The 14,963-nt window shown below is 44.6% G+C and overlaps 1 protein-coding gene across 10 annotated transcripts in view; it reads left to right on the forward strand.

The window, feature by feature from the left end:
• Positions 1-226: 226 nt before the first annotated feature.
• The window catches only part of TBC1D19 (TBC1 domain family member 19), a 93,307-nt gene continuing 78,570 nt past the window's right edge, over positions 227-14,963 (forward strand). For 7 of the 10 annotated variants that reach the window (XR_015052160.1, XR_015052159.1, XM_085858798.1 and 4 more), the window contains exons 1-2: positions 227-479; positions 14,671-14,743. Coding sequence is in view for 7 of the 10 variants with exons in the window: in XM_085858798.1 (XP_085714924.1) it covers positions 387-479; positions 14,671-14,743 (166 nt within the window). In the remaining 3 variants the exon portion in view is untranslated. Of the gene's footprint in view, positions 480-14,670; positions 14,770-14,963 lie in introns of all 10 variants that reach the window. The other 3 variants (XM_085858801.1, XM_085858802.1, XM_085858804.1) reach the window with 3 other exon arrangements.

The raw sequence follows: 14,963 nt of genomic DNA on the forward strand, positions 1-14,963 counted from the left end.
GCACACACGTTTGGTGAAACGATTTTATATCTCTTTCCCGTATAGTAAAAATAGTTCCTGCGTGCGGCCGTCACTTCCGGTATAAATACCGTCGTATTTCAGCGGCAGAGTCTCTTTATTATCAAGAAAAGGCGTTTCGTTCGATGAAAACAATACGTTGTACACACTTAATATTTCATACGTCTTCAACGTAGCCTTGATCAGAGACGCGCCGTCATGACGTCATCACGTTTTCACTGCCGTGTGCCGACCAATGACGTTTACGTTCCCACGCGTTACTATGATTGGACGTTGCCCGTAGCAACGCGGCCTTCTGGTAAATTGCAATCAAGAGAGAGAGAGAGAGCGATTCTTGCGTCGTTTGAAGTTTTAAAGTATATTTTCAGATGGATATGGAGGTTGTTGCGCTGAACATCGCGCAGGTGGTGTGCAAGTTGCGGAATTCCCATTTGTATGGACAGATGCACCGTGAGGCCCTGGTGAGATGTTCATCGGTCAATGAAAGCGAAGGGTATAAAAACTGTAATGTTAGATTAGTATTTTCAGCAATTTTACCTTCTTTGGAATATTGTATTTTGCATGTGGGACAGCAGTTGTATCAGCAAATATTAAATGTATGTTAATACGTTATATTCACATCGACATAACACGTCCGTAGAGATCAGGTGTGAATGAATTTCTCCTCACGCGTGGTCGTCATCCGGTGGCGAGACGAATACAGGTAGAGTCCCACGGTCCCAGATACGCGACGTGAATGTGGCGAAACTGCGAAACGGAAGAACAATTCCCCGAGATTGAGAAACAACAAAATCTCCTCAACTCCGCGCCGGAGGTTTTTGGCGCGAAGAGTCGTCGCAAAGCGTTGAGTTTCACACGAGGAAAATACAAACATCCCGGGATGACACGAGTGGTGAATACGAGTGAACATTCCACACAGTAAAATGATCCAGAATGGACGAAGAAAATACAAATATCCCGGGACGACACGAGTGGTGAATAAGAGTGAACATTCCACACAGTAAAATGATCCAGAATGGACGAAGAAAATACAAACATCCCGGGATGACACGAATGGTGAATAAGAGTGAACATTCCACACAGTAAAATGATCCAGAATGGACGAAGAAAATACAAACAAGTCTGAAGACGACGATGGTTCACGAGCGGTATTTGACGATGTAGATTGTTTCAGAAGTCAAGGATGAGACAATGTGATAACGTTTGACCAAGTTATGAAAATGATCAACATGATGTGGTACGAGTGACAGGTTATTAGCTGCAAAATGTCGAAAACCCGGTTTCGTTAAACAACTTTCAAAATTTGACCTTTACATAACCTTTAAAGGTCACAAAACAATGTTGTGGACATTAAAATAAGGAAACAGGATACGTGCTATAGCTTATTGGAGTTAGTTTGTCGAAGAAGGTCGAAAACACGGTTCGATTCCCACAACTTTGAAAATTTGACCTTTGTGACCTTCAAAGGTCAAGGATTATGACCTTTGGTGCAAAACGTCCTCTGGAACATTCCAGGAACAATATAACGTCATGTAGGCTATATGGTATTTCGCACTCCTCGGATTATCCATACTTTGATGAAATCAGCGTGAAAACAAACTTGAAGGGAGCGCCACGAGCAAGGTGTTCGATATAGAGCAAAATGGTTTCAGGACTTTAGGTGGGGAATGACCTCAAGATTATGCATAAAAAATATTGTCATCCGAGCTCTCAAAGTTTAGGCGGTCGTCTGATTTTATGTCAAAATTTGAAATTTTCTAAGTTCATGACCTTGTGACCTTGACCTTGGGACTAAAATGAAAAATCTATCTCCGTGGGGCTATGCAGGTGCCATTGGGCTAACCAAATACCGAAAACCCCTGCCAGATTCGACAAACCCCTCGGAGAAGATGGATTTTTATGTCAAAATCGCAGTTTTCTAAGTTCGTGACCTTGTGACCTTGACCTTGGGACAAAAATGAAAAATCAAGCTCCGTGGGACAATGCAGGTGCCATTGGGCTAACCAAATACCGAAACCTCTGCCAGTTTTGACAAACCCCCGAGGAGAAGATGCAAATTGAAATCTGCTACCCCCGAAACACACAATTCGCGATTTTCTAAGTTCGTGACCTTGTGGCCTTGACCTTGGGACGAAAATGAAAAATCGAGCTCTGTGGGGCTATGCAGGTGCCATTGGGCTAACCAAATACCGAAACTCCTGTCAGATTCAACAAAACCCCTCGGAGAAGATGCAAATTGAAATCGGCTACCCCCTAAAAACACGTTTTTTGGGCGTGGCTCCGCCCATAATGGGCGGACCACACCCATTTTCAGGAAAACACAACTAGATCATGATATAAACCTCCGACCTAAATTTCATCAGGATCGGATCAAAACCCACAGAGCTATGCTCAGACAGACAGACAGACAGACAGACAGACAGACAGACAGACAACAATAACGAAAATAGTGCTTATTTATATTTTTCATGAAAATATTTTTTCTTGAACCAATATCCCGGGTTGACACGAGTGGTGAATAAGAGTGAACATTCCACACAGTAAAATGATCCAGAATGGACGAAGAAAATACAAACATCCTGGGATGACACGAGTGGTGAATCAGAGTGAACATTCCACACAGTAAAATGATCCAGAATGGACGAAGAAAATACAAATATCCTGGGATGACACGAGTGGTGAATCAGAGTGAACATTCCACACAGTAAAATGATCCAGAATGGATGAAGAAAATACAAATATCCCGGGATGACACGAGTGGTGAATACGAGTGAACATTCTACACAGTAAAATGATCCAGAATGGACGAAGAAAATACAAACATCCTGGGATGACACGAGTGGTGAATACGAGTGAACATTCCACACAGTGAAATGATCCAGAATGGACGAAAAAAATACGAATATCCCGGGATGACACGAGTGGTGAATAAGCGTGAACATTCCACACAGTAACATGATCCAGAATGGACGAAGAAAATACAAATATCCCAGGACGACACGAGTGGTGAATAAGCGTGAACATTCCACACAGTAACATGATCCAGAATGGACGAAGAAAATACAAATATCCCAGGACGACACGAGTGGTGAATAAGAGTGAACATTCCACACAGTAAAATGATCCAGAATGGACGAAGAAAATACAAATATCCCAGGACGACACGAGTGGTGAATAAGAGTGAACATTCCACACAGGAACATGATCCAGAATGGACGAAGAAAATACAAATATCCCGGGATGACACGAGTGGTGAATAAGAGTGAACATTCCACACAGTAAAATGATCCAGAATGGATGAAGAAAATACAAATATCCTGGGATGACACGAGTGGTGAATAAGAGTGAACATTCCACACAGTAAAATGATCCAGAATGGACGAAGAAAATACAAATATCCTGGGATGACACGAGTGGTGAATCAGAGTGAACATTCCACACAGTAAAATGATCCAGAATGGACGAAGAAAATACAAACATCCTGGGATGACACGAGTGGTGAATAAGAGTGAACATTCCACACAGGAACATGATCCAGAATGGACGAAGAAAATACAAATATCCCAGGACGACACGAGTGGTGAATACGAGTGAACATTCCACACAGTAAAATGATCCAGAATGGACGAAGAAAATACAAATATCCTGGGATGACACGAGTGGTGAATACGAGTGAACATTCCACACAGTAAAATGATCCAGAATGGACGAAGAAAATACAAATATCCCGGGATGACACGAGTGGTGAATACGAGTGAACATTCCACACAGTAAAATGATCCATTATGGACGAAGAAAATACAAATATCCCGGGATGACACGAGTGGTGAATACGAGTGAACATTCCACACAGTAAAATGATCCATAATGGACGAAGAAAATACAAATATCCCGGGATGACACGAGTGGTGAATCAGAGTGAACATTCCACACAGTACAATGATCCAGAATGGACGAAAAAAATACGAATATCCTGGGCTGACACGAGTGGTGAATACGAGTGAACATTCCACACAGTAAAATGATCCAGAATGGACGAAAAAAATACGAATATCCCGGGATGACACGAGTGGTGAATAAGCGTGAACATTCCACACAGTACAATGATCCAGAATGGACGAAGAAAATACAAATATCCCGGGACGACACGAGTGGTGAATACGAGTGAACATTCCACACAGTAAAATGATCCAGAATGGACGAAGAAAATACAAATATCCTGGGATGACACGAGTGGTGAATACGAGTGAACATTCCACACTGTGAAATGATCCAGAATGGACGAAGAAAATACAAATATCCCGGGATGACACGAGTGGTGAATACGAGTGAACATTCCACACAGTACAATGATCCAGAATGGACGAAGAAAATACAAATATCCCGGGACGACACGAGTGGTGAATACGAGTGAACATTCCACACAGTAAAATGATCCAGAATGGACGAAGAAAATACAAATATCCTGGGATGACACGAGTGGTGAATACGAGTGAACATTCCACACTGTGAAATGATCGAGAATGGACGAAGAAAATACAAATATCCCGGGATGACACGAGTGGTGAATAAGCGTGAACATTCCACACAGTACAATGATCCAGAATGGACGAAGAAAATACAAATATCCCGGGACGACACGAGTGGTGAATACGAGTGAACATTCCACACTGTGAAATGATCCAGAATGGACGAAAAAAATACGAATATCCCGGGATGACACGAGTGGTGAATAAGCGTGAACATTCCACACAGTACAATGATCCAGAATGGACGAAGAAAATACAAATATCCCGGGACGACACGAGTGGTGAATACGAGTGAACATTCCACACAGTAAAATGGTCCAAAATGGCAGAAGGTCAACGCAGAATGCTTCCAAGCCGGTAAGGGAAGAAAATTCATGAGAAGGAGAAAAGTTTGTTCAGTCCACATGAGTAACTAGTAGGTATTGAGGTAGAACTCCGTCGATAATCTAATCTCGGGCGAGAACAAACAGTCAAGAACTGGGAGCTGGTTGAAGCCACAATACAAGAAGTGTCCTGACAGCCCAGATGAATTTTATTTAAACTAGCAAATAAAACTGTCGCTTAGCTGTCGGGTCAATAAAGTGAGGGGTGGGGGGCGGAGAAAGAGGGAGGGGGAGAGAGAGAGGGAGGAGGCAGGTGTAGGGTGAGAGTGGGAAGGGGAGGCAGAGAGGATGAAGAAAGGGAAGATAGGGGGGAGGTGGGGTGAGTGACACCTCACCAAACATTGCTCTTCGCTGTGGGAGGGAGGGGTCCATGTGAGAGAGAGGGGAGGGAGAGAGAGAGGTTGGAGGAGAGTTCTGAATTTTATGAGGAGGGGGAAGTGAGGAGGGGACAGAGTGAGAGAAAAGGGTGGGGGGGGGGAGGAAAAAATAAAACAAAGACATGAGGAGTGAAGGAGGAGATTGGGACCATACTCTGTGCAGAGCGTTGGTGCTGCTAAAGCAGTCTCCTTGGCTATTGGGCACAATTCTGGATGGGTCACCACGCCGACACAGTATACTGCTGGTACTCATTTTGCCGACATCAGAATGATGACAGGTCGAGTTAACCCCACCTGGTATTAATTCAACAGCTGAGCAGGATTTGAACTCAGGACCCTAGGATCCAAAACCCACCACCCTAATCATTAAGCCAACACCAGGCATAGGAGTGAAGGTGGGGTAGGCAAAGAGAATGATATGACACTTTATGACCGAACACGAAAAAAAAACGTGTCAGAACAGCTGTACACACAACGACACAGCAGAGTTTGTAAAGTAATCCGCTGGCTTATCGACAAAAACTTTGATATTCCAGTCTCAAAAATTTTGAGGGAAAATGAACCAAAAGCAGTTGTTGAAAACATGGAAGTACCACTCACGTACGAACTTATGATCCCATCGAGCTTGAAGATCGAAAACAAAGCATTATGACCAGATATTCACAGGTTGGTCCATTGAATCGTGACTCCTTAACGAAATGAAGGTGGATACTTTTAGCCCACCCTGGGGGGGACTCAATTCCACATTCTGAAACCTCATATGTAGATACCAATCAAAAACAACACACACACACACACACACACACACACACACACACACACACACACACACACACACACACACACACACACACACACACACCCATATCGCCTTTTATTCATATTGATCAAAGGGCGGAGGAGCTCATTGTGAGCCAACGACCATCCATATACAGTGCCAAATTGTGTCTGCAGACGTCCTCCTGCAGTTGGGTTACTTTTTTATTAGGAGGTTGGTGGCAGGATTTGCACTCCGGCCACCGTAAAACCCTTCATTCCGCAAAACACAAAAACGCAAAAAAAACTGAAAACCCACTCCGTGGGAGTACCTCCTGTGCAGCTTCCCTTCGCAGGGCAACCCACCGGATGACGGGATTGGGGCAAAGCCTTCGGGACCCCTAATCTTTGATGATAGGAGGGAAACCACGGGGTAACATCCCTGGGTCAGATTGCGGGAGAGTGTGTCGGAGTGGTGCTGAGGTGTCGTCCACCAGACGGCGGTCTCCTTGGGTTAACCTGAGGCGGTCCCTTCGGGTGGGTGCCTGGAATGTCCTATCCCTAAGAGAGGATGATCACCTGTCTCTGTTATCATCTGAGCTCAAGCGTTTGGACATCGGGATTGCAGCTCTCTCTGAGGTTCAGAGCCCGGATTGCAGCGAGATAATGGTGGGTGGTTACACCTACTATTGGTCTGGTCACTCTGATGGTTACCATACCCAAGGAGTTGCTGTAGCTGTGTCCAATAAGCTGACCCCAATGATAATTGAGGTAACACCGGTCAACGAGCGTATTATGAGATTAAGGATTCGTCACTCCTTCGGTGTCATTTCCCTGGTCTCTGTTTATGCTCCGACTGAGGCGTGTGATCTCACCATGGAGGACACATTCTACGCCACGCTCGAGTCTGTGGTTGATCAGTGCCCCAGACGAGATACACTTCTAGTCTTGGGGGATTTCAATGCATCGACTGGAACTGATAGGGATGGTTATGAGGTGTGTGTTGGTCCCCATGGGTCAGGAACTATGAACCAGAATAGCACTAAGTTCCTTGACTTTGCAAGAAGTCATGGACTTAGGGTGGCTGGTTCATGGTTTCAGCGCCCACAAGCTCATCGCTGGACTTGGTATTCCAACGCTGGCGGTGTGGCAAAGGAGATTGACCATGTCCTCATTGACGGTCGTTGGAGGATGATCCAGAACTGCAGGGTCTACCGGAGTGCTCAGTTCCTCAATACTGACCACAGGCTTGTTGTAGCAACTCTAAAGCTGCACCTTAAATCCTGGAGAATGGTACCATCCCAGCCTAGGCTGGATGTTGGCAAGCTCAGGGGTGAGAGAGTAGCTGAGGAGTTTGTGAACAGGCTGAGTGGACACTTGGGGGGTCTGGGTGCTTTGGGGGGGGTCCTGAAGAGTTGTAGAGTGCCTTCAAGACCACCGTCCTTGATGTTGCCGGTGGATGTCTTGGAACTCACCGCAGGACAAAGAAGAATTTTGTCTCTCAAGGGACACTGGATACCATTGATCAGAGTCGCAGGGCCAGGCTGAATGGCAGAGCTGAGCTGTTCAGGGCGCTGAGGCGTAAAACTGTATGTGCACTGAGGGTGGACAAGGAGGCCTATGTGCGAGGAATCTGTGAGGGGGTAGAGCATCACCTGTGGACAGGTGATTCTCATCCCGCTTACAGGGGAATTCGCGCATTGCATTCATCCAAGCCCATCCCTCGGAGCACTGCAGTTCGAGCAGAGAGTGGTAGGCTCTTGACAGAGCAGTCTGAAGTGAAGGCCCGCTGGGCCGGTTACTTTGAGCGGTTGTACCAGGCTGATCCCCCTGCTGTCGAGTTGGATGTCAAGGGTGTTACAATCCCTGTTGCTGACCCTCCAATCAACTGTGGTCCACCTTCGCTTGTGGAAACACGGGCTGCGGTGAACCGGTTGAAATGGGGCAAAACGCCAGGGATCTGTGGCATCCATGCTGAACTTCCCAAGGCTGGTGGAAATTCTGCACTCATGTCGTTGCATGCAGTTTTGTGCTCTGCCTGGAACACAGGCATCATCCCAACTGACTGGAAGAGGGGCCTTGTTGTTCCTCTCTGGAAAGGGAAGGGTGATCGCCAAGACTGCAACAACTACCGAGGGGTGACGCTGCTCTCAGTGCCGGGCAAGGTCTTTGCTCGGATAATTCTTGATAGGGTTCGCCACCATCTGCTTGAGCACCAGCGTCCAGAGCAGTCAGGCTTTACACCAAAGAGGTCAACGATTGACCGTATCCTTGCTCTTCGTGTCCTCACCGAACGCAGATGAGAGTTTCGGCAGGGGCTGCTTGCAGCCTATGTTGATCTCTGCAAAGCGTTCGATTCAGTGAATCGGGATGTCCTCTGGAGGATTCTTGGTCTTCATGGGGTGCCACCAAAACTGATCGATCTGATGTCTGAACTCTACTCTGGTACTGAGAGTGCTGTGAAGCGTGGTGGTACCATCTCTGACTTATTTCCAGTTGTTATTGGAGTTCGTCAGGGGTGTGTACTGGCCCCCACACTTTTCAGCACTTGTATGGACTGGATTTTAGGCCCGGTCACACCTTGACGTTTTAGCCAACGTATGCCGATTTTTGAATTTTTTTTCTAAAACGCTGGCACACGTTGAATACGTTATGGGTAAGTTTTGATAACATTGAGAGCACGCTGAAAAACACTGCCATACGTCGTTGTACGTTGGCTTTAAACGTTGTACTTTTTGGTTGTCCTCAAATTTTTTCATGCTTGAAATTTCACGACGTATGCCGGCGTATGACTCGCACGTTCCGCTACGCTGGCCACAAGTTGTATGTACGGTCTGCAATCGTTGACAGACGTCAACACATGCTACTTGTAAGTTAATCATAAGTTGAGACACGCCGAGGTAATGTTTAGCATACCCGAAACTTATTTCTAACCTATGATTAACGTGTTGTTGGCATGTTACGCGATCGTTGCCACACATCGACAGACGTTACTTTTAAGTTGCTCATAGGCTGAAAGACGTCGGTATAATGGATCGTCCTTGCGTCAGCATCCACGGCCACGGCCAGGACACTTATTTGCAGCATTCTTCAAACTTTTCTTGGGCATGACGAGGATGTTCACACTTCGATGTCTAGCTTGGCTATGATTCCAATTGTCCATCGGCAGCGTCTATTTAAAATAGTCGAGTTTGAGTGTTTTAACACGTTCAGAAGAAACGATTCAAATTTCAAAATCCCAGCGTCAAAAAACAAAGGCGAGTGACAGCAATTGAAATCATTCATTGTAAACAATGAAAATAGCTGAGTGGTACCATTTAAATCCAAAAATTTTGGATTTTTTGTGGATTTTTTTTGGATAAATGAAAAAAAATCCAATTGTTGAGCGCAAGCGTCTACTTTCAATAGTGGAGATGCAGCCATTTAAATCGTTGAGTTTATCATTTAAATCGTTAAATCGTTAAACGCAAGGACGATCCATCATAACCCACACCCTCCCCCTCACACTCACCTACTACTGCCAACATGAACAAACTACTACTAATACTAATACTAATACTAATACTGATACTGATACTGATACTGATACTGTTACTGCTGACATGGACATCGACTCAAAAAGGACTCGAAAACACTTGGGTTCCCCTTTTATGAGCAGCATTTTTATATACCAATTCCCAAAACCGCTGGGAACACGTCTTTATATGGCAGTTGTAAGCTAGAAACACATTAATTTTTTTGTTTTTGTCGACCGGAAGATGTCATTGGAATACGTCTACATACGTCGATGTGTGTTGGGACTACGTAAAGAATTGGTTCAAAGCACGTCAAACATAAGTTAGAAACAAGTTTCGCGTAAAAAAGACATTACCGCGACGTGTTTCGACTTATGAGTAGCTTATAAGTAGCCTTTGTGGACGTGTGTAAGTGTCCACATATCGTGTGTAAAACTTATCCCCATCGCATGCGGAACGTGTGTCATACGCCGACTACGTCGTAAAATTTTGAACATGTTTAAAATTTCTTGACGTACTCAACTTACTACGACGTATGATAGCGTACTTTAGCGTTGTACTCACGTATACCAAACTTACTCATACCGTATTTGACGTGCCCCAACGTATTAGACACATTTTTCTTAGGTCGGCATACGCTGGCAAGATCGCCAAGGTGTGACCGCGATGTTGACACTTTCATTTCTACGGCAGTTATGATTCGAATCGTTGTGCGTCAGCCTTTTAATAGGCTACGTCAAGACATCGTCGGCGATGCGTGCAACGCACTATGCCTAAGTTAGACTATCGTTGGGCATCGGTTGTGTAGGCCGACAACAGGTTCAGCATTCGTTGGTATAAGTTATCTATAACACAACGAAACATTCTGTGTCCGTTACCAATGCGTTATACATAAGACCAAGTCGCTATGAATACTTCCGAATCTTTAAAAAAAAACATCAAAAGTTCAACGTAAGCCAGCGTTTTACATACATTTTAATACGTTGCCATCGCTGGCTAAAACGTCAAGGTGTGACCGGGCCTTTAGGGAGGATGTCGGAGAGATCAAGCTGCAGTGTATCGTTTGGGAATGTCAAGATCTCGGACCTTGATTTTGCAGATGATGCAGTCATCTTTGCGAAGACTTTAGATATCCTTTTGGGGGACCTCGAGGTGCTGAATGAGGAGTCGGAGCCGCTGGGATTACGGGTTTCTTGGGTCAAAACTAAGATCCAGGTTTTCGGTGACATCTTGGATGCTGCTGTCCTGTCTGTGTCTGTTTCTGGTGAGGATGTTGAGGTCGTGGAGAGATTCACTTACCTTGGCAGTGATATTCATGTCTCTGCTGGCTGTGAGTCAGCGGTCAATAGACGTCTGGGTCGGGCCTGGGGAGTCATGGATTCACTGGATCATGGGGTGTGGCGCTACCGGTACCTGTGCGGGAGGATGAAAGTCCGAGTCTTCAGGTCCTTGGTACTTCCAGTCTTGCTCTATGGATGTGAGACTTGGACTCTGACCAAGGATCTGAGATGGCGACTTAATTCCTTTGGTACCAGGTCTCTTCGGAGAATCCTTGGCTATCGCTGGTCGGATTTTGTGTCCAACGAGCAGTTGCTGAGAGAGACTCGGTTGAGATTTGTTGCCTGCATAGTCCATGAGCGTCAGTTGCGGCTGTATGGACATGTGGCTCGTTTTCCTGACGCTGATCCTGCTCACCAGATTCTCTCAGCGAGGGAGTCTCATGAGCGGAGGAGGCCAGTGGGCCGACCACGTGCCTCGTGGTTGCAGCAGGTTGACCATCATCTCAAGGAGATGGGGATGGGCCTGGCATCTGCCTGGGGGATGGCCAGATGGAGGCCCCTGGAGTACCGGCGGAAAGTGGACGCAGCGACGCACTGTTCTGGCACATGCTCCCATACCTGACCTGACCTGATTGCGAGGGTCATGGTAAAGTACTGGGAACCGATTGTTTGTTCTTGGTTTTTCTCACCATGCCCAGTTCTCTGAACAATGAAGAAATTATGTTTGTAAAAATAGAAGCCACTGCAAAATGCCTAAATCTCAAGAGATTGTGAATGGGGACCTGGAGAGAAGGCCAGAAAGGGTGTCAGGAGAAATTTAGGAAGGTGGGAAAGCAAGTTATGTGGAGTTAGGAGTCGGTGAAGTTATGTTTAATGATGTTACTGTATATGAAATATTTAAAGAGGTACATATGCCACCATTTAAATGAGGAAATGAAGAGATAATATGTAATAATGTAAGAATATCCTTTTGTTTTGAAAAACTGCAAAAAGTGTGGAGGGGAGGACAGAGAGTTGTGGTGGGGAGCAGAGAGTGGACAGAGTTGGGAGAGGGGGGTTGATGCTCACTTTTGGGGGGGGGATTGAGGAGTTGTGGTGGAAGGGGGGGAAAATTGAGGACTTGGGGTTGGAAGTGGGGTGGTGGGGAGGGGGGGGGTTGAGGACTGGTGTCGAGGGTGTTGATTTAATCAAGCAACATCTTTAGGGAGCACAAAGCTAAACTATATTAAATTTCCATGATGACATATTGAACTTTGCATAATATTGTGGAAGTCACATTTTACATTACGTAGAATTTATGCGCAGGTCCATGCTAGTTATTATTATTACCCTACTAATTATGGGAATTTTTGCCATTGTGTTCATAAACACTTCATGACAACAATAATGTTCATAATGAAATAATTTCACACAATCTGCACTTTGGAAGGTATCTCTGTATGATCCCGGTCTTCTTTTTGAGTTTCACTCGAAACCTCAAAAGGCATGATTTGACCTAAATTAGTTTACCCTCTAAGAAAGCTTCCACGAGACTTTACGTCGAGACTATTGCTGACCTTTTGGTATCAAAATAACATATGATGCAAGTAGAGTTACGGATTGGATGGAATTTCAAATCAGATTTGCAAGGAATCTTGTTCCAAATTTCATCACAACAAGCACGTGATGTCCCATCCCCTAATGTTCCACCATTTCCTCACTGCGATGAAGTGCAGAGTAGGTTCAATCCTGAGAATGTACCTGCAATGGAAAGAAGGAGGTGGTGGCCTAATGGAACTCAATCAACTGCACAGAGTGACAACTGTAGGATTACCAGAGTACGTGAAAAATTGAACAGACTACAGAATACAATTTGTATACAAGAATGAACACAAAAAGCCACAAAGAAGTATTTCTCACTCACTTTGGAAAATCTTCCAAAAACAAGTGTGAATACATGTCATGCACCAAACCAAAACAGCAACAAATACAGCTCCAACGATTGCAAAAAAGACAAAATAAAAATACAACACAAAATTCCAACAGATATATGTTGATAACTAGGAGAAAGGCAAAAGAGCAGGGAAATATAAAAAAAGAGTTGGACAGATCAACAGAAAGGTATAAACATAAAGCACGAGTCACCTCCTTTCGGGATGTAAAAAACTCATGTCAGAACAAAACAAAAAAACAGGAAGCACTGTGCACACAAAGGCATAACAAGGTACGTAGAGTAATCCACTGGTACAACTGCAAAAATTTCAATATCCCTGTTCCACAAAGCTCGTGGAAGCACAAACCAAAAGCAATCATTGAAAACAAGGACATAATGATCACGTACGACCTGATGATTCCATTGAGTGTGAACATAGAAAACAAAGCACTGTGACCGGACATAGTACTCAGTTACACAAAGGAAAAGAAGGCTGTTAATTGAGGTTTCACTTCCCAGTGATTTTGGTCGAAATAACACAGAAAACAAGAAAATGACCAAATATCAAGATCTCAACAAAAAAGTGAAAAGATGCTGGAAGCTAAAGAGCGCCAAAATTATACCAATGATAATAATTGGAGCAATGGGAATGAGAAAGAAGAACCTCACAAAGATCCTACAAACCATCCCTGGGAACATTACCACAAACAAACTACAGTTGGAGGCTGTCTGGGGATCAGTCACAGTCCTGAAAAGAGCCCTCGGAACAAAACTCTGAGAACAACACAACTTAGCCCATGAATCACGATCCATCCATCCACTGGGACCATACTCTGTGCAGAGCGTTGGTGCTGCCGAAGCAGTCTCCTTGGCTATTGGGCACAATCCTGGACGGGTCGCCACTCCGACACAGGATACCAGCATGCTGGCACTCATTTTGCCGACCTCGGAAGGATGACAGGCAGAGTCAACCCCACCTGGTATTAATTCAACAGCCGAGTGGGATTTGAACTCAGGATACTCGGTTCCTAAGCCCACCACCCTAACCATTAAGCCAACACCAGGCATATGAATCACGATCCTTCACCGAAATGAAGGTGGATACATCCTTTCTTGGGAGGACTCCATTCGACCTTCTGAAACCCGAATTATGGAGAAAACGATCAACATGCCACACACACACACACACACACACACACACACACACACACACACACACACACACACACACACACACACACACACACACACACACACACACACACACACACACACATCTACCACGACCCATCACAAGAAAACACACCCGAATACTTCTGATTTCTCATCCATGAAGAATTACTCGAAACAGCTTGAGAATGTATCTGTTTGCAACTTGATTTCATGATTAAACATTCATTCCAAATTGGCCTTCTCCTGCTGTGGTTATTTTTTTGTATGATTCTGTGCATGACAGGAAGCACTGATTTTTATTTTTTTAGTTAGTTGTAAACAAGGCACCAGGATTCCAATGAGAGGGTTGATGATACAAAAATACAGGACGTTAAACAAGTACAATGAGATATAGCTTGTGGCATTAAAGTTTTGTAGTTTGACAACTTTGTTCATTTGTATTATAAATGAGACATCCATAGCACAGATAATTAAATGCAGAGTAATGGAGTTGTTAGCATTTTGGCGATTTCATTAGCATTCGGCAGGGTATTTGACTTTTGAATCGGAGAAAGCTGACTGCGCTTGGTTATATGGGATAAATGGCGAAAAGTCACGTGGGCAGCAAAGGAGGTTTCAATTGTGCATAAACTGTGGCAGGAATGTTGCAATTTTGTGGAACAAGTCTGCATGCAAATGGACTCTGTTTGGTTCAAACTTGTCAAAAGATGGCCTGCTGTTCTTGCAGGTTGAACTGCGGAAGAACGAAGTTAATTTGTCCACACTCAAGACCGACCTGAAACTCGCTCTTCAGAAGTCAGGTCAATATTTTCCTTCAACATGAAAGGTGGATGGAGGTTATGTTTTCACCCCTATCTGTCTGTTTGTCTGTTCGTTTGGTTGTGAACACGATATCTCAAAAAGTTGTGGACGGATTCGGGCGAAACTTAATGAGTAGATTGGATATGTAACAAGGAAGAATTGATTCGATTTTGGTGAAGATCCGAATCCCGATCCGGAACCGAGAATTTTTTAAGTGAT

This window comes from Eptatretus burgeri, chromosome 16 (genome assembly GCF_056783735.1).
Source record: "Eptatretus burgeri isolate ZD-2024b chromosome 16, Ebu_testis_v1, whole genome shotgun sequence".
Lineage (NCBI taxonomy): Eukaryota > Metazoa > Chordata > Myxini > Myxiniformes > Myxinidae > Eptatretus > Eptatretus burgeri.